Here is a 26,987-nt window from a genome sequence, read left to right as displayed (position 1 = left end):
ATGCGACAGGTTTGGGGGTCCCGCGAAGCGGCGATGACAACAACGATGAGTAGAGTGAGGCGGGGGCTCGTGTGTGAAAGCCCGTTTTTTTTATTATGTACTTTTTCTTAATTAATGTACTTTTTTTTATTTAAATGAAATTAATGAATTTTTCCGTATATGTGTCGTACATTTAATTTCGTATTTTACGTTTAATTCCGTAAATTTAGTTGTTTTTTTAAATTTTGATTGTTTTGGCTAGCTAGCCCTATTGTTTGTCTAGTTGTTTGTCTTGATGATGTAGTAGGAGAAATTTTAGTGTTGATGATGTGACAAAAGGAGTTTGTGACTAGCCTATAGCTAATCTATTCCTATTGGAGATGCTCTTAGCTATATATTCCTATTTAATCTTAAATATGTAAAGTCAATGAACATATCCCATTTTGGAATTTTGTCGCTCCAAACTAAACCCTACACTTTCAATGGAGAACGAAGGAAGCAGCAACAATGGCAGTGAAGTCCCTCCGTCTCAGCCGCTAGAGTCTCTTTCCATTTCTCCTCAACCGCAGTAAGTCCTCTCTAGTCCTATAGGCAGATTTTATCATGATCTAGAATTTTAAGTAGTTGGATTAAACTGTATAGGCTGAGCTTGAAGGAGAGGTTCGATTTAATAAGGAGCATCGGTGAGGAGTGCATACAGGAGGATGAATTGGAGAGATTGTTGGCGAAGAAGCCTCAGATTGTCTGCTATGATGGATTTGAACCTTCTGGAAGGATGCATATTGCTCAGGTTACTGAATTGAATCCATTTCCTTGTATAGTCTAGCGGAAATATTCTCTTTGTTTTCAATATTTGATTAATTGTTTTGTTTGTATTTGGTATTGTTAAGCGTGTGCAGAATTTGATGATTAGTAGATTTATTTATTCCTTCAGTTGATGGGAAAAATGCTTCATTAGGTATTTCTGGAAATTGTCAGACTTTTTAATGAATCTAGTTTGTCATCATCTGAGTGTGGATCTGTGGCCTCTGGCTTGATTTGAATTTGATTTTTAAATAGAACTGTTGCTGCAGAGTATTTTTAGCACCAAAATTCTGAGGACTTGGATCTCATATAGTAGGATAGTGATATAGGGTTATATGATTTTGATTTGCTCTGATGGGATGTGATTGTGCAATAGCACTTTTTGGTGGTGGATTTCACTTGTCATAACATAAACTCTTATCCTTGAACATGAATATACCTGTAAATTTTGGAAACAATATAATGTAGATGCTTATGTGTGATAATGTCTGATGGAACGATCGAACATCTATGTTCAGGGAGTTATGAAGGCAATCAATGTCAACAAACTGACTTCTGCTGGATGCAGTGTGAAGATATGGATTGCAGATTGGTTCGCACAGCTGAATAACAAAATGGGTGGTGACTTAAAAAAAATTCAAGTGATTGGGCAATACCTAATTGAGATTTGGAAAGCTGTAGGAATGAACCTCGAAGGAGGTCAGGTAGAATTTCTATGGTCTTCTGAGGAGATCAACTCCCGGGCTCACGAGTACTGGCCCCTTGTAATGGACATAGCTAGAAGAAACAAGCTTCCTAGGATTTTGAGGTATGAAATCCTTCTAATTCTGCTAAGTGAATGTCTATTCACAACCGTTATATCTTAGCTTTTGTTGTCTTTTAGGTGCTGTCAAATTATGGGCCGGTCAGAGCAAGATGAATTGTCAGCAGCCCAGATATTCTATCCATGCATGCAATGCGCCGATATATTCTTTCTTAAGGTGATTTTTTATGAACACAGTGTATAGTTATGCTTTTGTTGCTTGGATTAATTTGGAAATGACATACTGTTTGAGTATATAAAAGTAAAACTAATAGTGCACACTATATTTGTTTAGCTTTGATTTGTTAATTATGATTCATTACTTTTCTATAGTGATGAGAAACAGAAATATTATCAATGAACTTTGAAGGCAAGACACATCAGATAACAATATTGTGACTTGTGAATTTGTGCATTGAAACAGGCTGACATCTGCCAATTGGGTATGGACCAGCGCAAAGTGAATATGTTGGCTAGGGAATATTGTGATGACATCAAAAGAAAAAACAAGCCTATTATACTGTCTCATCGTAAGCATAATATTACCATTTTCACAAACGTGACAGTCCTATTAAAATTATGTTAAATTTAATTGTTTTAAATTACACGCAGATATGCTCCCTGGTCTGCAGGAAGGACAGGAGAAGATGTCAAAGAGTGATCCATCTTCTTCTATCTTCATGGAGGATGAAGAGGTATTATCTATTTCCAGTTTCCAACAAAGGACCATGATCAGCAATTTCTTATTATAGCTTTACACTTTTACTTGTGAGTCTCTGCTAGCTTGATAAATACAAATGTCACAGGCTGAGGTGAACTTGAAGATAAAGAAAGCCTTCTGCCCCCCAAAAGTGGTGGAAAAGAACCCATGCCTAGAGTACATCAAATACATTGTTATCCCATGGTTCAATGAGTTCACAGTTGAGCGAAAACCAGAGAACGGGGGTGATAAGTGAGTCCTGGCTTCTGATTTTATTTTACACTTGCCTATCTAGTCCCAGTCTTGGGTGACTTGCTTAAACCTTTTATTTTCAATCCATATTGCAGAAATATATATGTTGGTATTAATTAATTTGGAACATTTTATAGCTATTTTCTTTACACATTCACATCCTTCAGGACTTACAAGAGTTTTGAAGATTTAGTTGGTGACTACGAAAGTGGAGAGCTTCATCCTGGAGATCTCAAACCTGCTCTTGCTAAATCACTAAACCGGATACTGCAGGTAATATTTATCTGTACCTTACATCAGTTATAGCTTTGACTGTTTAAGTATTGATTTACATATATAATTATTCCTCTTGGCACGACCCAAGTGTTTGTTTTTGAAACGACTCATATTTTGCTATGTTTCATGTTCTTTTCCATGTGAGCTTATCAGCAATATTTTTACTTAGATTCAGATCTCATATAGCTACCGACTTGATTCTTGTTATTACGAGTATCTGAACCTGTTGGCCTGGTTGACTAATAGGAAAAGCACAGAATCCAATTTATGAACCTATATGAAGAATTGATTTCCTGACTCAAACTCAGTTCCCGTTCTTTTGTTACCTGCATATTAACTTAGCCTTGTAACACTATGCAGCCGGTACGTGATCATTTCATTAACGATCCGAAGGCTAAGGATCTACTGAAAAGAGTGAAGGTATGCACATTTTGACTTCTTTCTCTACTTTGAACTGCATGGAACTGATGACTTCTTTATTTTCCTTGTTAATTTTACTATCTACGTTTATTACCTTATTGCCTTTTTATAATATTTTGCATATATGCTCCATGCTCTGCAGGGTTACAAGGTTACCAGATGATGTATTGTCTAATGAAAGCAAAACCACACATACTGTTCTGACAGAGGGGATTCCAAACTTTTGGTCTTATCATCACAATAGCAATGTTATTAACTTCTTTTTCCCTTGGGAATAGCAATACTTTTTTTAATTTTTTTTAATGTTAGAATCTTGTTATTCATTCTACACAAGACAATATACTGGTGACCTATTTATATTTCAGTAGAAACAAACACAGCATTTACCCAAATGAAGATCAATTTTGCTTAAAGCATTCATGCCATGTATACTTAAATATTTATATCTAATAGTACTCCATTTTCTACCAAATATGATATTGATAAGTTGTTATATTGCACTCCCTTATCCGAATCAAACAGTATATCATACCTTATCCCATAATGCGTATCACATGAGCCCAAAGCATGCATGAATTAAAGCTGTCTTGCAAGCAATCCTTGGCCAACGACAAGAGTTTCTCGTTCCCTGCATCGTCTGAAATTATGCTGCTAATAAGCTTCCTGCAACGTCAAGTGTAATTACAGCCACTGGTCCAGTTAATCCTAACCCTGGATTGTTTAGGCCGACCACACGCAAATTAACCCACGTTTCTGCTGCTTCCTGACACCGCACACAAGCTAAACAAGAGCAGGAAGATGAAGATGAAGATGCTGATTGAAGACATGGTTGTGCAAGATTGAGACAGGGTAATTGCGATATGCCCTTTTTAGCTAGTTTTTATGTGATGATCTTTGTATATCTAAGTTCAAATTTGCGTTTAAGATTCGAGTTATTGAAAGCAGGAGCTACAGAGGGTGACCGATGAACATGGAATGACGAACATCTGATGAAATATGACGAGCTTAGTGTTCTACCGTACGAGAGCAGCCATGAAAATCATAATTAAGTACATATCTATTATAATTAATGGTGAAGACACTTCTACGACAGTGATTGATAGAAAAATCAGGATACAGAGACAACAATACAAATAACAAATGGTGAGAAACCATTGTCATAAGCCTCAAGAAAAAGCAGTTTATATAAAAGAGGGCATTGTCGAAATCTACTTCTGGCTCTTCTTTTTCCACAGGTCTCCAAACATTCTGATGCCTTTCCTCTTTTCACTTCCAAAATCATCATCTCCATCGTCTATAAGTCCAGGTGAGCCTGCATAACCCGTATACCCACCAACATGATCGAACGTGTTGCCATAGACTTTATCCATTGATCCACATCTCTCCGATATCCTCCTCCCGTTCACCTCCATCCCCCCAGCCAGAACAGAAGCTGCTGCATCGGCTGCTTTTCGCCATTGCTCAGTTTGTACACGAAGCATCTTCATCTCATTTTCTAGCAACTCTTTGGCCTTTTCCGTCGCTTCTAACTTTTCTTTCATCTGGGAAGCACCATGTTTACTCTTCTCCAGTTCTTCGCTAACCACACTCAACTTCTGGTTCAGTCCATCAACCTCAGATTGAGCCGATGATATCTTCAGCAACTTCTCATCAAGCTGGCTCTTTAGGCTCTCATTTTCTTGACGAAAAACATCCAATTCTTTTTCCTTCTCGTCCAAACGGGCTTTCAGCAAGTTTATCTCCTCGTTCTTTGAAGCCAACTCATCAACCAACGGATTCTCCGGCTCAGCAGTTGCTGGCGTTTCAACTGATAACGAAACAGTCTTAGGTTTGAGTTCATCATCTTCAGCTGGCAGTTCTGGTTCAGCCTTAGGCTCCTCCACAGTTGTCTTCTCATTAGGAACTTCAAAAACATCAGTTTCGTCCTGGATTTCGTCTGATGCTTCATACACTGCTGTGCTATCCTTCTCGCTCACTTTTCGCGCCTCAGCTGGAGTCGAGTGCTTTTCTACGATTTCCAATGACTCAGGAGCCTTCTGTGGTTTCTTAGGCTTCTTCTCAAGTTGATCTTGCCCCACCTTTTTCGCACTCCCGGTTAACACTATCTGTCCCTTCAGACTCTTGAGCTCCTGCTCTGCAAGGCCAAGCTGAGATTCCAAATCCGCAATTCGAGTTCCTAGTTTCTTCTGATTCGACGGGTTAGACTGGGTGCCTCTCTGTATCCGACCATCGCCTACTTTTGGGCTCCTCTCCGTCCTCGGACGAACATGTGTTGGATCGGAATCAGCGCTGGACGTCCTCACGTTAGGAGGCCCCCGAGGAGATTGCCGTTGAGCTACTTCTGTTACTCTACTGTGATCATCACAAGAGCAAAATGAAAACCAAATCACAAAACACAATCAAATAGGGAGAGACTTCTCATTGGACTGCAAAATACCTTGTTCGTCGCATTTCTCTCTTCTTTCAGGGCAAATCAATGATTTCAACAGCAAAATGAACTTCTAAATTTTGATCTGCTTAATCGAATGAAACAATAAGATAGCAATTCAATAGTCACATCCTTCAAATTCAAACTGCAAAACACAGAAATTGGAGATAACAATCTCAAGTCTCAACCAAATCGCAGGTTTCTTTTAGAATTCAACCACAAATCTAACCTAACACATTGCAGAATCCCCAATCTCTGTAACTCCTAACGAAATTTCACAATCAAAAGGATTCAGCAGTGGATCTACAATCAATTGAAAATGAAAGCAGCCAAAAGAGGGGTAAAGCAAAAGAGAGAGCAGAGCAATCATTCACAGAGGAAAAAGCTCAATATCGCCAATCAATGTGAAGCGAAAAAGTACCAAAACAAAATCGCATAAAAAAGATACTCCTCCATTAACAAAAACTAGGAACAAACATTGAAACAAAAATCGAATAAAAGAAGCACATATGATAAGAAAATCAGACCTTGAGAATAGCTGAAGAGCAGAGGTTAAACTGGATGGGTATTTGCAGAGCAAAGCGGCATTAAATTTGAAACCGCTGTGGCATTTATGAAGACAATTGTGCACTAGCCTGTGTGTATGTATGACAGCTCTTATTGGGACACGATAAAAGGAGAGATGAGAGAGAAAGGTTGGAAGTTTGAAAGTTCGAATTTTTACGTATAGAGATATAAATTTGGATAAACCGTTGAGATGAGGACAAGAGAGTAATTTCAGAAACATTGGATGGAGGGACGCCAACGGACAAATGTGATACCAACCGAATCTATTTAAAGAGTAATATTTTAATTGTAATTTAATTCTCCCTAAATGTTAATGACACAAAATTGAATTTTGAAATTTACCATAATAGCATCTTGTGCCATTTTTTTAAAAAAAATGCGCCAATAAAGATACATAAGGTCTAGGTAATGTGATCAAATGAAAACTCTAAGTACAAACTCAAAACTATGATCTGGATCATTGAAAAATGTCACCAGATAAAAAAAAACATCAACAGAAAAATATCAACACAATTTTAACGGTATTTAATAATTGATGTTGTGTTGACATTAAAATCTTAAAATTTTACACTGTATTGATATTGTATTGAAACTATGTTGAAGCTATGTTGATTAGTTTTGAATTTGTACTATATATAAGATTACATTTTATCACTATCCTAATGTTTAGAAAAGCAAAACATATTCAAAAGAACATTAAGATAGTCAATATTTGTGTTAATAAGCTCGAGGAGAAATAGCACTTTAATTATGTGTCAACCATTGTCTAATTAAAGGTGAGTCTTAGCATCTTGTGCCATTTTTATGCGAATAGATAATCTCCATGTAATCGGAGTGTTGGATGGAGAGAAATTCAGATAAAAACATTTGTCATTAATCAATATAACCACTAAGAACTATTTTGAAGCATTGAATTCTGAAAATTTACTATTGAGAGTGAAAATTTTATTTTTGAAGCATTGTAAGTGCAAAACTGCAAATAGAGTTATTTTAAACTTCCAATGCAAATATTAATGTTCTCGCAATAATAAAATATTTATTTTAATCATGCAGCCCCATCAATAATCCTACAAAATTATTGGAATTACATTGAGCCGACAAACTATGGTACAAAACTATTATAAATGCTACTAATGTTATCATTAAATTTATTGTTTGTACTCCTTCCGTTACACAATAAGAGACACATTACGTAAAGGGTAAGTAGGTTGCACATTCCACTAACTTATTTCACTTATATTTAATTATAAAATCAATATGTAAAAATAGATTTTATATTACTTTAACTTTTCCAACCTAAATGAACTTCTATTAGGGTGTCTCCAATGGCAGACGTCCCGGTCGCCCATCGCAGACGTCCGACCGGACGTCCGCCGTAGTGGGTGGGAAGGGCGCCACGCTCGTCCCGAGTGCCCGTCGGATGGCCTCGCTCGGGCCTATCGACGGCCGACGGGCGGACGTCCGCCACTGTGGCGTGGGTAGGACGTCCCGTCCCACCGAAAATTAATTTTTTTTATTTTAAAAAAACTCTATAAATACGGCTCATGTCGAAATTTTAATTCCGTAAATTTTAATGCAGTAAATTTTAATGCCGTAAATTTTAATTTTAATTGTGAATTTATTAATTTTATTATGGGAAGTCCTAGTGAAATGGGAAGGGCTAGTGCTGATGTGGCATTGATATTATTTCAAATTTATCATCCTTTTTCCCTTTTGTCATCCTTCACTTTGTTTCTTTATTTCAATATTAGATTTAATTTTACAAAATTTTAAATTTTAATTTTTAAATATCAATAAATTTTTTTAATTATAAAAATTATTAAATAGCAAAAATTAATAGTTATAATCAATATTTGATAGTGTATAGTACTATGTAATCAATAAGGTATGACAACGCCTTAGTTTTAATCAATATTTAATAGTAGCTTTAATCATAAATAGATTATATAACACAATTTATTCTGAAATAAATATGCATCTAATGTAAGACTAATATAATTTTCGTTTATTAATTTGAAAACAATCAAAATTTACTAGAAAATTTCAACAAAAATACTCCTATATAAAATTTTAAGTAGGATCAAATTTTTAGTCAACTTCATAATATTTAATCACAAGCAATTATAACAACCGAACGGAGGCTAAATAGAATAACTCTTATTTTTCCATCATGATTAATATTATTTTTCTGTACTTCTTCAATTCAATTGAATATTATATTAAATAACAAAAATTAATAGTTTTAATCAATATTTATAGTGTCCATGAATTAATAGTTTTCATTAAAAAAATTTATTGATATTTAAAAATCTAAATATTAAATTTAATTTTATAAAATTAAATCTAATATTGAAATAAAAAAAAAAAAATTCAGTGAAGGATAACAAAATGGAAGAAGAATGATAATTTTGAAATAATATCAAAGTTAGTACATAACTAAAATAATATCAGATTTAAAATGTTAAAAGTGTAAAAAGACCAAGAAAGGAAAAGAAATTGTCAAGAGTGGGATTTGAACCCACGCCCTTTCGGACCAGTACCTGAAACTGGCGCCTTAGACCGCTCGGCCATCTTGACTGGTTGTTTAACCTTCTAATTATTATTTAATATATAATGTTTGGATTAGGTTATTTGAAAATTGGTTAACAAAGTGGCAAGGTTTGTTATGAAAAATGAAAAATGAATAATCATCATATTTGATTGAACAATAACACATTGGTTGAGAGAGAACTGTACATCCACATGAAATGCAAAAATAGTTTCTATACAAGCTCTGCCTTGCCAAAAACAGAGCTGGAAAGGAAACTATTACAACCTTCATTCAAACACACACACACACATATATAGAGAGAGATAACTATATATAACACTTGTTGGTGGAGTACGTCGTCGACGACATCTCGCTTGGACACGGCGGCGATTCCCACGGCAGATTAACCACCGCCTCCTCCGCCGCCGCCGGAGGCAGGCTGAATGGGAATCCCATCGCCCTAATATTCTCCCACACACTCGGATTCTTTCTCTGATCCTCCTCGCCCTCGATGCTAGCTTCAATCGCGGAGTATCCGCCGTTGAAGTGGTGGTGCAATGCCGGAGGCTGGTTGAGGTACACGGAGGTCATGTCGGCTGTGTTCTTGTTGGTTGTCGCTTCGGAGAATACGAGGTTTCCAGAGCTGAAGTAGTCTCCATTTGCAGATGTTAAGGTGGATGTCTTGGCGGAGAAGCTGGGGTCGTTGTCGGAGGGGAAGTGAGTGAAGGTGAACGCGTCGGGCGACGTCGTTTCGGCTGCCCATGTGTGGGATAGAGCAGCCCTGTTTGCTGTGGAATTTGCTTTCTTGAAAATCCGGCAAATAGCCCATGAATCCTGTCCCTGAACATGTAATTTGGTCAAATTCTCGTTCGCATCGTACTTTCTAAAATTAATCAAAAAATATATGAAGTTTAGATTTTTTTCGCAATTATTTGATATGACAATAAAAAAAATCACATGTTGGACTTCACCACTAGTGAGTTAAATGAGGCCCTCAACTCGTATTTAAAATGAGCATCAACAATATATCACACGTGGACGTTTGAATAAATCCAAACTTAATTATTTTTCAACATACCAGAATTTGACCAAACTTTGTGATTTTGAGAAAGAAAATGACTTACAGTTGGCGGGAGGGTGGTGGAGGCGGAGGGGAGGCGGAACTCGTGCATCATCCAATCGGTTTTGATGCCTTTAGCGGCTCTGCCTCGATAGAAGACGAGGGACTTCTTTAGGCCGATGCACTTGGAGCTTGGGCCACCGGAGGAGTAGATCGGCCGGTCAGTTCCTGTAGCTTTCCAGAAACCCGACCCGGTCACGCGATTCGGCCTCGTGCTGTTTCTGTATTTCCGGTCCCTTGGGCAGTAGAAGTACCACTCTTTCTCCCCGGTCGAGGCCAATTCTGTCCCAAATTAAATCAACAATAATTTGTTACAAAGAGAGAGATATAAGAGAATAGTCTCTATAGACATAAAAGATTGACTTGTTCTTCATTAGTAATAATAATAATTTAATGATGCATGGATAAGAACATAATACAAAACTTATTTTCTTACTTGGAAGATCCCATGGATCATACTTGTATATATCCACTTGCTTAATCAGCTCAATCGGAAGAGTTCGATGTTGAAGTTTCCGTTTGAGGTAGAACTCGACGAGTTCTTCATCGGTCGGGTGAAATCGAAACCCCGGTAGCATGAAATCATCCACACACTTGTCGGAAGACTCATTCTTTTCATCCATGGCAAGAGAGATCGATTGAGAGAGAAATGATTAATTAGTTTGAAGAAAGAGGTGTTGTGTTCTTAAAAACAACTATAGAAGAACCTAAGTCAAGGGCATGGACTTGTATTTGAACTCATAGAGATCCAAATTTGTGATCTCCATGAGAATACAAGATTGATTTGTGTGTGGGGATATGGTGTTTGTATTTTCTCTCACATACTAAAATCAAAGACTAGAGACAAAGCACCCTTCTATATACTAGTTGTTTAATGTTGGTATGAATGTGTTGTGTTTGAAAAATATCTTGGTAGACATGCATACATATGGTTATAGATATTGCAAGAATTTAATGTGTAGATAAAATAATGGTTTGATGATATCATTGGATCTATACAAAATTGAGCTTCTATTCTATTCCATTCTTCTATTCCTTGCATCATTCTTTTATCCAAGACGTGAGCACGTGACTTGTATCTTCTGGATTTCTCGAACTCGATGTGGAGATTCCTTTAATTTTACTTCATCATTTAGGGCAATAGAGATTTGCATGGGCAATCGCATTACGTTTTCGAGGGTTTCTTTGGGCAAAGATATGAGTATTTACATTTCTTGTCATATTCATATTTTGCCTTGTTTTAATTGTAGTAATTACATTTACTCCTTCCATCAGGCAATATGAGTAATTTTTGTCATTTCGATGAGTTCATTCACCTGAATCTCGTTTCACTTTTACTATAAATATTAATAGTAAATAAATCTTATATTCTACTAACTTTTTTATTCACATATTTTCTAAAAACTCATGTAAAAGGACAGACTTCTATGTACTTGTGACACTAGTTTTAATTTGATTAGAAAATTTGTGTAGTCATTTAATTTTAGGTTTTTATATTGCATGTGCATATATTTTTACTTATTTTTTATTATTATCACATGGCTTTGAAGGGTAATTAAGTTGCGAAGTTTGATATTTTCACGCTTAAGTATATTATAACAACAAATAATTTATATACTTGCCGATTATGGTTAAACAAACAGCATTAACTACTGCCTAAGTGGTATCATCTTTTGCCTTTAATGGGAAATAAATAACCCTCTTAATACTGCTTACCGAACTTCAAGAAATAAGCAGTTGAGCTACTAGCGTTGACTGCTTGACTAAAAGTGGAATCTTATGTAATTCTAACACAATACAAATGTTATTGCAAAAATATTTTAGGCAGAATCTACTTTGTGGGGCGTTGTTGTTTGATTGGATTTTAAAAGTGATATTTATTGAAATTAACGAGTTGAATGTATAGTATCTAAGCTTAGCTATACAATAAAACGAATGGTTAAAGACATTATTTTTGGTGCTAAATTTGTATTTCTAAAAATAAAGGACCATTTTAATTTTAGTCATTTAAAAAAAAAATTCAAATGTAACTAATTGGAGCTCATCCTTATTTATTTTGTCAAATGCTAAAACAGTAAAAAGTTGACACTTTGATTACAAACTTCGTAGTTTGGCAGCATTAGCTCGTTTGTATAATAATAGATCCAAATTAAAAGTATTGTCCTCGTTTGAGAATATTTAAAACTACATCTTTGTCTGTTCTTACAATTTGTGGGGGCTGTTGCCTTGGCCTTCGCAATTCATGCGTACAAACTAATTAAGAATCGGTCAAATTCTTACAACCTAAGTTACATCCATCTCCTCCATTTATGTGTATTTTGATTTTCACCCCTTTCTGTTTTTATTATTCATTCAAATTTGTTTGAATACACAGTTGGAACAATTAGAGAGGAATTGTCTAACCAATTGAGTTCAATCAAGATTAATTTAACAATTTGTATCTTCAAATATATACTACTCCACTTAAGTTAGAAATTCAAGATTTGAAACTGGTTTCTTCTAAACAAGAATTCGAGTTTGAGTTTTAAACTCTAGCAAATTATGTTTAAATCTGCAAGTCATAGATTACCATGATGAGCACTCTAATGTGAAAGTACTGATACATAGTGTTTGAATAAAACAAAGGGAAAAATATTTAAAAAATTGAGATGGAAGTTGACAATTAAGAATAAGCCAAATTCAATGTTAAATAATGACATTAGAAAAATTCTAAAAAATAAAAATAAAAGTGGCTTGGGCAGCCCTGATTAGTTGATTGGATTTGAGGCAATTTAGGATCTAATTAACAATACTAAGGAGTTAATCATATAATTAACAGCTGATGGGATCTTGGAAACAAATGCCCTTTGATTTCTAAATTCGATTTCGATTACGCATTGACAATGATACAATTGATTGCCCTAAAAAAACAAAATGTAGAAAATTAAATAATTCTGTTTGTCAATATGTATACGTGCTATCATACAATTCTCTCTTTCACACAATTCGAGTGATTAAGATTTAAGGTTAAATGACCATTATGATATTACAAAAAAAAATCTTATTTAAACATATATAGAGGAAAATAAATAGTACTCCTAATATTCACATACACTTAATTAGTCCCTTATTAGTCGGTATCACCTGTCCCTAATTAGTCAGTGTCATGTAATAAATCTTTGTTTAGACTCATTTTTAATCATTATTAAAAAATGGAAAGATGAATACTCATATCTAATGTGAACAGCATCAAAAATCTTTATTTCATTTCACATTTACCCCAAATTTGTCTTTAAACATGACATCCTAGCAATCCAATTTGTAGAGTCATTTTCTTGATTGAAGACAGAGATTGTTTAACTGCTTAAGGAAGTGCAAATATATACCAAGAAATATGTCTCTATCAAATCATACTATACTCTAGAAAATTAGGGAAAAAACATATAAAAAGAAAAAAGAATGATCAACTCCACCAACAATGGCTTGCTGCAGTGAAGAAGAGGAAGGGCCAAATCATGCCTTAGTTTCCTCTAAAACAAATGGCACCTCCAAATTGTCATTGCCCCTCTGGATTTTGAACACTACTTTCTCTCCTATATTATACTCATCCAATGTCTTGTATAACTCTCCCCTGTTCTTTATCTGCACCCAAATCATACAACACTGAGAATTTAGGAAACACGAGTTTCGAATACTGATAGTATAAGTTGCTTTTGTTAGAAAATGAATGCTAGAAGTGGCATAGTGTATAGCATGGAGGTAATGTCCTAAGCAGTAGACCTTGATATGGTATGCTGATATCGTTCGTTGCTAAATGAGAGGGATAGATAAGTGAGTGGAGTGAAAAGGGGCTTACGGGTTTGTCATTCACAGCCACAATTATGTCACCGAGTACTATATTACCAGCAAAACCCCTTGTGGTTGGTAGAAGCCCGGCCTTAGCTGCTAAACTATCTTTGGGAACCTACAGCGTTGCAGAAACGGTGCGGTAATATCATTGATTCCCTCTTCGTTGAGATCAAAATATTATGACTAATTGGGAAAAATAGGAAGTACCTGCAAAATTAAAGCTCCCTTTCGAACATTGAGTTGGCTCGCAATAAGATCAGGTGCAATTTCAACATTCAAACCAGCTCGAACAACCTAGCATGCGTTGATTACATTATAAGTACACTGAATTTCGTCCATAAATTGGAGTGCCATACTCTTAGTAAAAAATAAGATAGAATTCCGGGACCTAAAAAGCAAACACATACTTTGCCAAACTGGATCAGCTGAGGAACTATCTTTACCACAGTTGATGAAGGGATCGCGAAGCCAACACCAGCAGATGTACCTATTGTGTCACGTTAAAAAATGAATTAACAAGACACCATTTATCCATGTTCCAAGAGTAATGTGTATATATGTCGGCCTAACTTCTTTTATTCATGAGAGAGAGAGAGAGAGTGGATAGAACAAACCTGTCTGAGTAAATATCGCAGTGTTGATCCCAATCAAATTTCCTTTAGAGTCCAATAAAGGACCACCACTGCACATCACAGAAAATACAAGATCGAATCCTAAAGGAAACAGTTTTATGCTGAGACCAAACATCTAGACAGATCCCATGACCAAAACTAGAACCTGTTTCCAGGATTGATAGCAGCATCAGTTTGAATACCTCCACCTATCGTAACACCAGTTTGACTGTTTATGTCTCTATTCAAACCACTAATGACGCCAGCTGTGAGCGTGTGGTCAAAGCCAAACGGATTTCCGATTGCTAGGCACTGCTGGCCCACTTTAAGAGACAGAGACGAACCAACATTGATAGGCCTCAACAGCTCCTGTGGGGCTTCAACCTGGTACGAAAAAGGAGTATCATCATCACCTATATAAACCAGTTAATTTTGCTTCACATCAGTTCATAATCATAACTACTGCAGAAGGTTACTTTTGCTGGAATGTGCTCATAAGAAACATATAATTGTAATATAATTGCAGGTTTTTAATGACGAATCACATTAACTGGAGTCAAGATTCTAAGTTACTTGAAGTAGCAAATTAGTGAAAGAGAAGTCCAAAAAAGTAGAATACATAGGTAGTGGATTAACCTTCAATATAGCAAGATCCTTTGCACGATCAGCACCGACTAACTTACCCTCAAAGTTCTTCTGTATCCTTCATGAGAAGAAAGTGAAGAAAAGAAAACAGAAGGGCAAATCAGCAAGAAAGACAATTTGAAAGGGAAAAGGTATGAGCTCGGAGTATGACATGCAAAGTGGAACAGCTGTAAATAGTAGTCCAAGGAGGGAGGCTATTTTAGGTTTACCCTTCAGAAGCAAGTATATTAACACGAGCAACAACTTGGCCTGTGCTAGGATTTCTTGAAAGAGAATTTCCTATAACTGGTCAATGAAAAAAGAGACAATCAATTCACTTCATACACAAGGAGCAAATGGATGAGATATTTGATCAAAAGTGCAGTGATGTGTTTCCATTTTACTCTTGGTTAGTGACATTTACGAAACAACAACAAAATTTCAATCATACTCCCATCAGATGAGCTTCATTATAGCTCAACCAAAATGTAAACATTATAACTATCAAATAACTTGTTTGAGCAACAAACATGCTTACCATGATAATTTGTCACGATATGACCCTGATCATCCCAGACAACTCCTGAACCATTTCCCTCGGGAATCTAGACATTCACAACCATTTCCTCTGTTACAAAGAATATAACACAGCACCGGTGCACTTGTGAATAAGTGTTGAGTTATATCACAGACGAAAAAAGTCTCACCTCAACCATGCCAGTAATGTTAAGCTGCGGCCGCAAAGTTACATCAAATATGTTGACAACAGAATAGGTATTCCTCTCAAATAGTTTGACAATTCTTTCCTGTCAAGGATACACACATCAATTCACCTGCCATGGAAAGTTTCAAATAAACTTAGTGAAAAAACTTATCAAATAGAACTGAACCATCAAAGAAAAATCAACCTCGGATGGGAAAAGTGCCCCAGCAGGGAAAACAGAAGGTGTCACTTGTTCAACTGTCACTGATGGATCTCCCAATGCATATGCTTCTGCAATATACATATCCCTAAATTATTACTCCATTTAGCATCTAAAACATAATGCTTGATTAGGGTATATCAATGTGCAATCGAAGCCTTGTCCAAATCCACCATCCACCATAATAATAAAAACCGAGTCTTGAAAAAAGTTTATATGGATATCTAAAAGGAAAATGGATAGGTGCAAACCTGGACAATACCTCGAAGAAATAAGATATCCATAGCTAAAGCACATTAATAAACGTGTAAATAAGGTGCGGCGCGTCGTTTGGGGAAAATTCTCCGGCGTTAAATTTTGGTCGACGACTTCAAGGTGGTTTTTTCCGTCGCCTCTGCAAGAAATCACTGCTTTTAAGAATGGTAGAAATTAAAAAATTAATTAATCAATTATGTGAATCTGTAACTTCACCGTGGAGCAGGAGGAACGGGAAGACGTGATACGACGTCGCAGCAGAGCTTGCGGCGGCCGAGAAAGGGGAGGAGTTTGCCGGAGATGATAGTGGAGGTAAATGTGAGGGATTTGAGAGGCGGAATTGCTGAAGTGCTGCATATGATTATTGCTTGCATTTTTGCTTTTGATTAATTTCGTGGAAGTTGAAGAAACAAAGAGAATCGAATCGGAAATGGTGTCTGCTTGAGTGGTTGCCGTCGCAGTTGAAGAAGATGAACACAATTTCAGTATAGAGATAGAGTCGCTCTTTCAAGCAGCGACTTTTACTTATAAAGCGACCTTTTTTTTCTTGTTTGTTTTCTGTAATTTTTATTTTTATGGAGGGATTAATTATCAAACCTTGTATTGATTAAGGCAAAAAGAAAAACAGTCATTAGAAGATGTTACAAAAATATAATGTTTTCCCCTATCATAATAAAAAATAAGGATTGAATTCACCCCAGAGGATATTATTCTCTCTCCATTTCTGGTTCAAGTTTTCTGTTTTTTCCCCCAAATCCTTCTCATGGGACTTGACAACTGCCAGATAAAGGTTCGATATCAAAGGGTTGCACAGGAAAGGCGTCATCGCCTCTCCGAGTGCAGAAACGTCCCCGAGCATACGTTGGCGACTGCTTTCATCTTCTTCTTCCAAGAGGCAGTGTGACAGAGCATAAAATGCTGACAGATTAGCATAAAGTGGTAGAAATGTGTCTTTGTGATTGCCAACTCCTCCGATCCAATCATCACGCTGCCTTCTCTCGACGTGATCATGTATGAACGCCATCATCTGTTCGAAGAATCTGCTCCTCCATTTCTGCAGAAGATCCCTCGCCTCGCTCATCTTTGCGACTGGAATCCTTTCCAGATGCGAGCAGCATAGCTGGCAGATTAGGAGCTTCTCTTCGTGATGGTTGTCGATCTCCTTGTCAAAGACCTGCCTCACAAGGTCTCCACCCGATGAGACATAGTTAGTGTGGTTTGCGATGTTCATAACCCAGCAGCATAGATAGTCCATATAATCGATCCAGTGGCCAAAGACTGTTGAGAGATGCTCGAAGCACGATTCGATCACTTTCTCTACTTGGCTCGTGCCTGCAGCAGGTTCGAAGTCTTCAGTTGGCTCTCCAGAGAGGAAAGACTTCTGCACATCCAAAGCAAGTTTTTTTCTGAGGCCGACGTCTTCATCCTCCAGAAGCCTTATGCACGCCAGCCATAGATTGAGGACTCTGCGACTGTACATTTTGATGGCCTCTTCCTGTTTGAAACGAGAAGAGATGTCCCCGTTAGAGATTGGATGGTTGTAGATCAAAGATCCGAGGGGCGCAGCATGACTCAGTATTTCAGAAGCTATCATTGACTCTGCAGCCGCCTTTCTCATGGTAACGGGCTCTGAAGCATCACTGTTTTGCTCAATCAGATCCACAAAATAACGCAATGCATCATAGAAATCAGAAAATACTCTGCTTGGATCAGTCTCCATCTCTACTTCAGAGGAGATGAAGTTCATACATAAGGTGGAAATTCTCTTTGCACACACTCCCAAGCAGCAGATGAGTGCTTGTCGAGTCTTCGCATGCCTTGTAATCTTGAACAGGGAAACTAAATTGTTCCACAACTTGAATACTGAAGAGCGGTCCATATCACAAATGGATCTTGGTTCCGGGCTGGGGTGGTTGTCTTCAAATTTAAGTGAGTTCCAGGTGTAAAGATTTTTAAGAAGATAATGCACGCATCTATGATGTCTCTCTGAAATAAGAAGCTTCACAAGCGTATCTTGAAGATTGATATTAGTCAGGCACATTTTCAGAGTCTCGCAGTAGAACTGATCCCCACAAGTATTACCTGTATATTTCCCTCTCTTCAGGAACAAGTAAAGCCACTTCAACGAGGAAATTCGCACTTCATATGATGCATCCGACATGGAGCGAATGAGCCTTTCTTGAAATCTGCTATAGACAGCCTCGTTTCCAACTGCTCTCATCAAACTAGTAACAGGTGTGGAGGAAGCCCTTCCGACCACAATTTCATCTTCAGCAATATCTTTAGATGTAGCAAAAATACAATTGAAGTAGGACGTTGCAGCTTGCTTGCGGAGTTCTTGAATAGTTGGATCAAAGTACAACGGGCAACCAGCAGGTTCTAAATCTAAACATTCTGAAGATAACTCCCAGACGAGGTTCCAAATAGTATCAGCACTTTTGCTCGCTTCACAGGTTCCTGCAATACTGAGCATATTGTCGAGTAGCTTTACCATGCAGCCGTTAAGAACAGGGGAGGGACACTGTCTTGGTCTTGCAATCCATGATCGTGTTGCTAAGATTTGAATCAATTCATGCAGAACAGTATCCCTTTTAGAGGGATCAGATAAGTTTCTACAATTGGTATCAATCAGAGCATTCAGCTGCAGTAACATTCCGTGAATCGAATTGAAAGAACAGGATGTCTCATTACTGGATGAACAGTTGCTTCTCTCATGAGGCAGCTCCGAAGCAATATTAAGCAACACAATTTGCAGTTTCTCGTTGGATACTAGACCTGTTAAAGCTCTAGCTGCAAGTACACGAATTCGGAGGTTGCTTTGGAAAGAACACCTCCTGATGAATGGCATGAAAAGAAAAGGTTCCAAACTATCTCCTGTTTCACTCGAAATCGGAGAAGGTTTGAGCCGAGACAAAAATATCAGCATTGGACATAAGCTTGGGTGTACATTATTTTTCAAGTTGGATCCCAACTCATCTGAAGAGCCTTCTGAAAGTGATTCGGTAGCTACATTCAGTTCATTGAGAAAGAACGAATGCAATGTAGGGTACCTACAGTGAAAGGCAAAGAATAAGTCAAATAACATAACCACATTCTAAAGATGAAAATAGAAAAAAGTATGATCAAATTTTTGGAAGGAACAAACATAGAGGAAGGACTAATTAACAATCATTATGCATTTGATTTTTGATAACACACACATTGGAGCATCAATAATTGGAGTTATGTAAGACCCAATCAGAGAACAATATTACCAGGTGTAGCAGTTACTACACTTCACCCACCCCTAACAAATGGAGTAAAAAAGAATTACTACAAAATAATAATTGTGATTAAAGAATCTTACCTGTGAAAAAACTCAAGCCCAGTTATAGCTCGCCTCGCAGAATCTCTTTTTTGTACATTTAGAAATCCAATCATCCGACGTACCAAAGCAGTATATGAAAGACAAGCACTGTTGCGAACCTCCCAATATGGAGAAGAAAAGGAACGTATTGAGATTATCAACGCCTCCGCAGAAAAACCTGATGTATCAGTGGCCAGGTTCGTGTCATTGAAAGTTGCCCTAAGAACATTGAAAGCATGCACAGTGGGAACAACACCCTCATCCCGAAACTTTGACATTTCTACATAGCCATTTGTAACAGAAGCTGGAGGGCTGCCATTTGCCTGGCTAGACTTGGACAAGGACCCATTGCAAGAGACACCATCAATGCTGCTTGCTTTTAGTTGATCGGCTAAAGAGTTCGTAACTACATCTAATAGCCACCGTAGTGCCCTTGGTAGTAGTTTTTTTGGTGCTCCCTCAGGCTCCGAGAGAAAAAAGGCAATGAATGCTGCAGGTATACCCGCACTTCTTCTTAAGAGGTCGTCCACTGTTTGTCCCTTAGCCGCAGTTCTTTCCATCAATCGCTCCATCCAAGACTCTGTCAATTGACATAGCCTGCACATGAAGCAGCAGTAAAATCAAACATGTTACTTCCATTCAGAGTCTCCAAGTAATTTGTATAAGTGGATCTAAAATTTGGCACCCAAACGCCGCCTTTGAACATATACTTGAGGTATCACTTATCAGGGCCCTATTGAATTGGTTAGCTATGTGCACACAAGCAAGGAGTAATATATAATTATCGGTACTCTTTAGAAATAACGAGAGAAAGACCAGGAGAATCCAAATAGGAAGCATTGCAAGAACAAAAATGAGCATTCAAACGCATGGAAATAACAAATTATGATATGAACACACTCCTTTTCATCAGTTGATAAAAGAACTTCATCACATTACCTAGGGTCATTAGAGCAAAGCAAGCGGTTACAAAGAGCTGTGAACCCAGCCCTTGTCTTATCAATGGCACCATTATGTTTCATTTTGAGGAGGACTTCCAAGAAATGGTTGCCAATTGTCTCTAGTTGTTGTATATCAAGCAGTGCATCAGATGGCAGAGTGGACTCATCAGCAGCAGAGATTGATTTCCTCATTTCATCTGAAGTGGGTAAGGGAATTTTTCTAATTACCGTGCCGAGGAGAAGGCTCACCTAGAAATAAGTTGAAAATAATTAGTAGAAAAGTTATCAGTGCTAGCAACAAAGCTCTGTTAATTCTATTGATAGTCACCATTTTCACAGTTATGCGAAATATAATTGAAATCAGTAATGTTAAGATTACCTCTTTCATTGCAAGCCAGCAACCAACCATAACAATCTGTTCAGAGGGCTTAATCTCCTCCTCCTCTGCCATTTTTTCAACGTTTACCTCAATCTGAGAATCTGAGGCAGATGAATCAATCTCATTAGGAATCTCCAGAGTCAATGCCTCGTCATCCATCATTTCTTCCATGTCCTCAGGTAAGTGCCAAGCATCAGCAGAGACTACCCAAAGGGCCAAGGTAGTTATTCTCATGACCAACTCCAAGAGTCTTTCGAATAAATGCTTCATTTCAGCATTCCTATTCTGAAATACATTGGAATTCCAATCCAGTTCCTCAAATGTGTAGCGAAGGGCGAGTAATATACCATGAACAAAACTATTCTTGCATGCTTCTGAAAGATTTTTCTCAGCATCCTCCACAGCAGCAAGCAACCAATCAATAAGTGATGTCATATAACTTACAACAGGAGAGCTGGGTGTGCAAATTTGATATGCCCCATGTGACTGTTCAGCCTCAGAACATAATGAGACAACATTAGACGATGGCTGGACAATCCAGCTTAGATCTAACACGTACTTCCTGAAAAGAAGCCGTAGAGTCAGAGCTCCAGCATCACTTTCACGTACACGTGGACTGCAGATCAGCTTTTTGGCCCATATAACTGCCTGGCGGACAGATTCGGGACTACAAATGCCAGGAAGTGGAGTAGGAAAATAAAGTAAAATTTGAAGTGAACACTCTCTCAATCTATCCCAACTATCAACAATCGACCCAACAAGCAGCAAGGTTGAATCAGGTGATGTATAACCTTTACTGTACGGATACAGATTGTTTGTTAAACAAAATCCATCCCCATTTCCATGCAAAGTTGGAACAACAGGCCAAACATTCGACATTATCAGTATGAGCTCCATAGCCATTGTCTTTCTCTCATATGGAGCAGAAGGATAGCAGGAAAAGAATAAAAAACGACTAAACCACTTTATAAAATAAAAAAGATAATCCGCCCTGTGTATTCGGGTTTCCTCAGCTCCTATAAATAAACCCTCTCCTTTTGGACTCCAAGAAGGAAGAGGTGTCCATGCACCAAGCTTAATCTGTCTCTCCAATGCTGTTCGGACACGAGAAAAGAACTTTCTGAACAAGCTGTTCCACTTCATTTGAAAAGCAGTAGAGCAACATCTCATGTTCAGAGGTATAGCTCTTCTCATCAGGCTAAGTTCCAAAGGTGAAGGCAGACTGGCCGTCTTTGGGTTTAAGAATAGAGTTTCTGCTGCATCCATGCGAAGTGACTCATCTATATGAGTCAAAGCTAATACGAGCCATTTGACTGGGATTTTAACATCTATGCCCTTCACTAAAACAACACAGTGTAAATTACTATTCTCCATATCAAGTAGTGCACCTTCATGGGATAGTACTGAATAGTCATACCAATCAATGTCTCCTTCCATAAGTGCAAGTCCACGAGATACCTTGAGTAATGATACCAAAACTGCAATTCGCTGTTCAAGTCCTAAAGTTATATCTGTGGAACTGACATCTGCGGAGGCAGATAAGAAGCCGTCATCTCCGCTAAGCCCTAAGGAGCTAGCATCCCCTTCAATCCCTATTAATGTGAGCATAGAGAATATGCTGTCCAAATCAAGGTCAAGTAGAGCTGGCAACGCATAAGTATTCAAGTTGGAGCGCAGCTTGGCGACTCCAAAAGCAAGCCCTTGTAAAAATGGCAACAAGCAGAGACGTCTATATTTTGTATACCCATTTTCAATACCATCACTGCTCCAATATTCATCTCTTAAACACTCAAGCAAACACTTGAGAAATGTTGTGGAAGCACAACAAACATCATCATCAATGTAAGCATTTGCAGTTTCGAACAGCAAATCCGGATTCATTTCTAGAATAGCTTTACCACCCAACCTCCTGGTCAAGGAGGCTAAAGGAACATATCTTCCCTTGCAACGTGGCCCTAGACAGAGAAGATCAGATGCAATCTTCCTCAAGAACATCTTAATATTCTCACTACCATCCGCCCAATGAAGGCATGATTGGATGTCTAAGTAGAGATCAAAAATAAGATGAACTTGTTTTACAGTTTGACTTAGAGGGTCTTCCAAATTATTCCACACTATCTTTAATATCCTTGCACCCATCTCCTCAGGTATTGGATCATAATTATCCGCATTTCCAATACTATCACCTAATAGTAATGTTTTTATCTGCTGCAGACATATTTGCATCACAGTTAATGTATGAAAATTAGAATGACCATCTCTAGGATTTTCAGCACAGAAACATAATTCAGGCAAAATAGCATCATAAAGTATTGTCTTGACCGTGGAAGCCCCGGCACCAGATTCTACACAGCCCTCACTTGCCATAATGTAACGTGTGTCAAGAACTGTTCTTGAAACTGCGGTCAGTACTCCTCTTATCAAGCAAAGTCTACTAAGAGTTGAAAAACCAAGTATCTCATTAACCAAATTACCCTTAAATGGTATTTTCTCTACCACAGCATCAAGGCTGATATCAAGATTTCGAACACCAGGCTGACTAAATATACCATGCATAACAAAAACACCAAGATCATCTGGACTCACGCACACCTGCAAGGCTGCACAGAAACACACTCCAGCTGCCACAAAGCAGTCCCTAGAAAACGCTGCCGACTTCAATATGCTCAAAACACTCGAAAAAGCCATCTCCATCACACTCTGATCACTCAAACTGTCATAGAACTTTTCGGGAAAGCGCTGAAGCAGGTAGTACATACACGAGAGTGCCTCCTGGCATTGCTCCATTACAATCGGAGAAGGCCGAGATAGCTCATCCGTTTCTTTAACAATGCTCTGCAATCCAGAAATCACATCCAAAGCCACCAAAATGGCGCATTGCTCCACCACTTCAACCACATACCCCAATTTGGGCGTGCCCATCATCGACAGCGCTGCTCTTGAAACACAGAATCTCGAACCGTTGCTAGCATTTCTCCCACCGCCATACTCTTCGCAGAGCAGCCGGAAGCAATCCTCGATCAAATTCCGGTGGTACTTGCACTTGGCAAGAGCAGAAGCTAATGTCCTATGCAACGGCAACGAGTTCTCCAGGAAGAGAATCTCCAAGTACAACTTCACCGCAGAGGAAACTGCGTTTTCGTCGGCGTTTGGGACGGAGAGCAGAGTGGAAAACGCTGCAGCGACTTTCTTGACGTGTTCGAGCTGGGCATAGGTGGAGTTGAGTGAAATTAGGTGGTTGAGTTCGGAGAAGAAGGCGGACCGATCAGGTGTTTGATTCAATGCCTCAGTGAAGTGTGGCGGGAACAGCACCGCGCTGTAAGTGTATTTGTGGCGGTGCTGTATGGCACGCCATTTCGCTGACATGATTTGAGGCGAGATGGCTTGAACTTCGAGACTGCCGGCGTGAGGCGGTGGGGAAAGTGGCCGGCGGCGGAAGTTTGGAGTTTTATTGTCCGCAATGAAAAGATTCTGACTTGTTTTATTAGGGTTTTGCTCTTCAATAAAATAAAGACCAACTAATTGTTATTTGGTTAAATATTGATATTGGCAATTACGCCCCTGGGATTCTGTTTTCTTTCGTGCGAGATGCCTAACTGACGATATTTACAATAATTAAGGTTTATACACTGAATTCGTGCGAGATGCGTAACTGACGACATTTACAATAATTAAGGTTTATACACTGGATTCGTGCGAGATGCGTAACTGACGATATTTACAATAACTAAGGTATGTGCACAAATTTAAATTAAGGTTTGAAAAAAATGACAAAGTGAAGAGTTAATACACAATTTCAAAGTAAAAATGAAACGATAAGGGACCAAAAATTAGACCCAAATCTTTATTAGCAATTACATATGTAAATTTTCCTTTTATCTCGTGCTTTGGATGTGTTTTAAAAAATATTACTCTCTATTTAGCAATGTGCAAATGTTACAAAACAAAAACAAAAGTATCGAATCATCAACAACAACAAATTAAACACATGGAATTAGCAAGTGCTAGAGAGAATTTGTTATGAAAGTGTTGGAACTAAATTTAAATATAATTCGACATATAAAATGACATCATTTCTATCACAAAGCTTATGGAGTAGTACTGCCTATTTGTAATTTGTAAATAAATAATATCAGACGCCTTCAATAGTGTCAATTTTATATTGTTACTATAAGTTCATATATTTTCCTATCATGTCTATGCGAAACACAACTTCGTCTCTCTTCATCTTCTTCTCTGTGCCGTCGTCTCCTCTATCTCTTCCTCCCTCTTTCTATCCTCGATGTGTATGTTTTGATTTAGATTATGTTAGATGTTTATATTTTAATTTTGCTTTTTTATCTCATTTTTTATACCGTTATACTACGGTTTTAATCACGACTTTTTATCAAAGTAGAAACAATTTACAGAATAAATGACGGTTCCCTACAAGATTTGCATCCCTCAACTAATATACTATACTAACCAATATACAAAGAAAATCGAATTCTAACTCAAAAATCAAAATGCTCCATTTGATCCTCATTTCAGCACTAAAGCTGCCTGACTAACTATGAAACATCTTCAACCATCCCATTCAACTCTACACTACTTGGTGAGAATATGAGAAGGCCATGAATCAGACGACGAAGGGTAACGGGGGCGCGGTTTGCTCACACCAGAGGGAACCTTCGCCCCATCCATACCTGGGAAGGGGTTAGGGAAGCCTTGGAGTTGTGGCTCGTGATGCAATGGCACGACCAGCACAGGACCAACGACAGGGGCTGCCGCCTCTGAGGCATGCCCGACGAGTGGCATTGCAACATGGCCCTCGGGTAACTGTGTTGTCGATGGTTGAGAAACATGTGCGTTTGAACAGATAGCCCTCTCGTCTATTTCTCTCTTCAGCCCCTTCACTTGAGCATCTAAACCAGAAGCTTCCTCGACGAGCTCGTTCTTCTCAGCTGTGATCTGACATCACAGTTCACACACCAAGATTGCTCAGACGATATTCCAAGAATTGAAAGACACCAAATTTTGTGAATCGGTTTGGTTAACAAAGCAGGAAACACAATTATAAGAATGTTAATCAGTCATGATTATTTAAGTAACAAACAAAGAAGGATTCATCTAAAAAATGCATCAGTCAAGATCTTACATAATTATATTCAGATAAGAGAGTTGCATTCTCCTTTTTCAGGCTGTCCATCTGAGTAGCCAATTCACCGAGGAGCCGGATCGTCTCTCTCAGCATAGATGCCTTGCCGTTGTTCTGATGATCCACATCTGAATTGCATTCATAACAATAACAATCCTCAAACTAACATCCTATTCAAACTGAATTTGAGGTTCATAAAAACTTAGATTACCAGATATACCAAGTGTCTTCCCCAAATCTGAGAATAACTCATTCATGCTGGCGCGTTTCAGCTTCTCCCTCGCAGCTTTGTGAATTTTCCGTGGAACTTTTCCAACATTATTTTTACTGAGAAACGGCAATGGCATTTAAAGCACAAGTTACACTACAGTAGTTCGATAAATGAGACAAGGATTCATCTTAATCACAAATTCAAAGATTAATAATAAAGAAAGCATTTCTGCATCATGTGAATAAAATGATAAAAAATTTAAATTGAAGCTATAATTAACCTAACGAAATACCGTCGAATTTCCATTTGCAAGGTAGTAAAAAACGCAATTAAATGAAGGAATGGAAACCATAGACACCTTGAGGGAGTTTTGAGGCGATGATCAGCTGAATCCGCAGATTGAGAAGCCATTGGATGAGGCGGCGAAATGGTGAGGAATTAATTGAGATGAAATAAAACAGAATTGGGTGAGGACGCCACGCCTGGGCGTGTGGATGGCGCGCGCCTCGGAACAACCGACGCGTGAGCGCGTCACGGTATCAACAGATTTACTAATATACCCTTCTGAGGTACTAGCGACATCGACGGTGGCAAATGGAGTGTGGACGGCTACCACGTTCTTCACACACGACGGTCTCTATTAAAAGGATAGATAAATAGTACGTATAATTTTTTAACTTAAATTATTTGATGGAATTAAACATTTTATCAAACTAAACTGCATTTTATTATCACAAATTCTAAATAAATTCGGGTAAGGAAGAAAAAGTTGAAACGTTAACATAAAACTCCCTCGATTAATAAATAATAGTATTTCATTATATTTGCTAAACAAATCTCATCCTGGCACTAAC

At 38.0% G+C, this 26,987-nt stretch overlaps 6 protein-coding genes and 1 non-coding gene across 14 annotated transcripts; 1 reads left to right on the top strand and 6 right to left on the bottom strand.

Moving 5' to 3' along the window:
* The first annotated feature begins 412 nt into the window (after positions 1-412).
* On the top strand, positions 413-3,646 carry LOC125198547 (tyrosine--tRNA ligase 1, cytoplasmic-like). Its single transcript, XM_048096860.1, has 10 exons — positions 413-547; positions 622-769; positions 1,302-1,591; positions 1,667-1,763; positions 2,010-2,115; positions 2,198-2,280; positions 2,392-2,537; positions 2,705-2,810; positions 3,174-3,233; positions 3,376-3,646. Exons 1-10 carry the CDS (start codon positions 462-464, stop codon positions 3,394-3,396), a joined length of 1,143 nt encoding a protein of 380 aa, XP_047952817.1. The 5' UTR covers positions 413-461; the 3' UTR covers positions 3,397-3,646.
* Positions 3,647-4,266: 620 nt separating this feature from the next.
* LOC125198545 (interactor of constitutive active ROPs 1-like) lies at positions 4,267-6,340 on the bottom strand. Of its 2 annotated transcripts, none has more exons than XM_048096857.1 (3): positions 6,189-6,340; positions 5,671-5,746; positions 4,267-5,585 (listed from the first exon to the last, which is right to left on the bottom strand). In XM_048096857.1, the coding sequence occupies exons 2-3, from the start codon at positions 5,682-5,684 to the stop codon at positions 4,442-4,444; spliced, it is 1,158 nt and encodes a 385-aa protein (XP_047952814.1). In that variant the 5' UTR covers positions 5,685-5,746; positions 6,189-6,340; the 3' UTR covers positions 4,267-4,441. The 2 variants fall into 2 exon arrangements, with proteins under 2 accessions (XP_047952814.1, XP_047952815.1); XM_048096858.1 differs by having other exon boundaries at positions 4,267-5,582.
* Positions 6,341-8,725: 2,385 nt separating this feature from the next.
* TRNAL-CAG lies at positions 8,726-8,805 on the bottom strand. The gene has a single exon. It is a non-coding gene; the product is annotated as a tRNA-Leu (tRNA).
* A 96-nt stretch (positions 8,806-8,901) lies between these two features.
* Positions 8,902-10,732, bottom strand: LOC125198576 (protein FEZ-like). Its single transcript, XM_048096896.1, has 3 exons — positions 10,315-10,732; positions 9,883-10,160; positions 8,902-9,598 (listed from the first exon to the last, which is right to left on the bottom strand). Exons 1-3 carry the CDS (start codon positions 10,499-10,501, stop codon positions 9,086-9,088), a joined length of 978 nt encoding a protein of 325 aa, XP_047952853.1. The 5' UTR covers positions 10,502-10,732; the 3' UTR covers positions 8,902-9,085.
* A 2,489-nt stretch (positions 10,733-13,221) lies between these two features.
* LOC125198538 (protease Do-like 8, chloroplastic) lies at positions 13,222-16,624 on the bottom strand. Of its 4 annotated transcripts, none has more exons than XM_048096846.1 (13): positions 16,336-16,624; positions 16,116-16,258; positions 15,850-15,935; positions 15,649-15,747; positions 15,480-15,546; positions 15,172-15,247; positions 14,954-15,020; positions 14,484-14,701; positions 14,321-14,388; positions 14,114-14,193; positions 13,914-14,000; positions 13,714-13,821; positions 13,222-13,499 (listed from the first exon to the last, which is right to left on the bottom strand). In XM_048096846.1, exons 1-13 carry the CDS (start codon positions 16,491-16,493, stop codon positions 13,371-13,373), a joined length of 1,386 nt encoding a protein of 461 aa, XP_047952803.1. In that variant the 5' UTR covers positions 16,494-16,624; the 3' UTR covers positions 13,222-13,370. The 4 variants fall into 4 exon arrangements, with proteins under 4 accessions (XP_047952803.1, XP_047952804.1, XP_047952805.1 ...); XM_048096847.1 differs by having other exon boundaries at positions 16,127-16,258; positions 16,336-16,474; XM_048096848.1 differs by lacking the exon at positions 16,336-16,624 and having other exon boundaries at positions 15,649-15,774; positions 16,116-16,168.
* An 83-nt stretch (positions 16,625-16,707) lies between these two features.
* Positions 16,708-24,267, bottom strand: LOC125198537 (thyroid adenoma-associated protein homolog). The gene is made up of 4 exons (XM_048096845.1): positions 20,786-24,267; positions 20,405-20,655; positions 19,466-20,062; positions 16,708-19,169 (listed from the first exon to the last, which is right to left on the bottom strand). The coding sequence occupies exons 1-4, from the start codon at positions 24,149-24,151 to the stop codon at positions 16,787-16,789; spliced, it is 6,597 nt and encodes a 2,198-aa protein (XP_047952802.1). The 5' UTR covers positions 24,152-24,267; the 3' UTR covers positions 16,708-16,786.
* An 881-nt stretch (positions 24,268-25,148) lies between these two features.
* LOC125198548 (transcription factor bHLH47-like) lies at positions 25,149-26,645 on the bottom strand. 4 transcript variants are annotated; one of them, XM_048096863.1, is made up of 4 exons: positions 26,492-26,645; positions 26,134-26,249; positions 25,923-26,050; positions 25,149-25,735 (listed from the first exon to the last, which is right to left on the bottom strand). In XM_048096863.1, the coding sequence occupies exons 1-4, from the start codon at positions 26,542-26,544 to the stop codon at positions 25,373-25,375; spliced, it is 660 nt and encodes a 219-aa protein (XP_047952820.1). In that variant the 5' UTR covers positions 26,545-26,645; the 3' UTR covers positions 25,149-25,372. The 4 variants fall into 4 exon arrangements, with proteins under 4 accessions (XP_047952820.1, XP_047952821.1, XP_047952818.1 ...); XM_048096864.1 differs by having other exon boundaries at positions 26,143-26,249; XM_048096861.1 differs by lacking the exon at positions 26,492-26,645 and adding an exon at positions 26,426-26,454.
* Positions 26,646-26,987: the final 342 nt, after the last annotated feature.

The sequence above is a fragment of the Salvia hispanica genome, unplaced genomic scaffold (assembly GCF_023119035.1).
Source record: "Salvia hispanica cultivar TCC Black 2014 unplaced genomic scaffold, UniMelb_Shisp_WGS_1.0 HiC_scaffold_167, whole genome shotgun sequence".
In the NCBI taxonomy this organism is placed as follows: domain Eukaryota; kingdom Viridiplantae; phylum Streptophyta; class Magnoliopsida; order Lamiales; family Lamiaceae; genus Salvia; species Salvia hispanica.
Note: the sequence above shows the minus strand (reverse complement) of the source record. Positions and strands in the feature narration are given on the sequence as shown.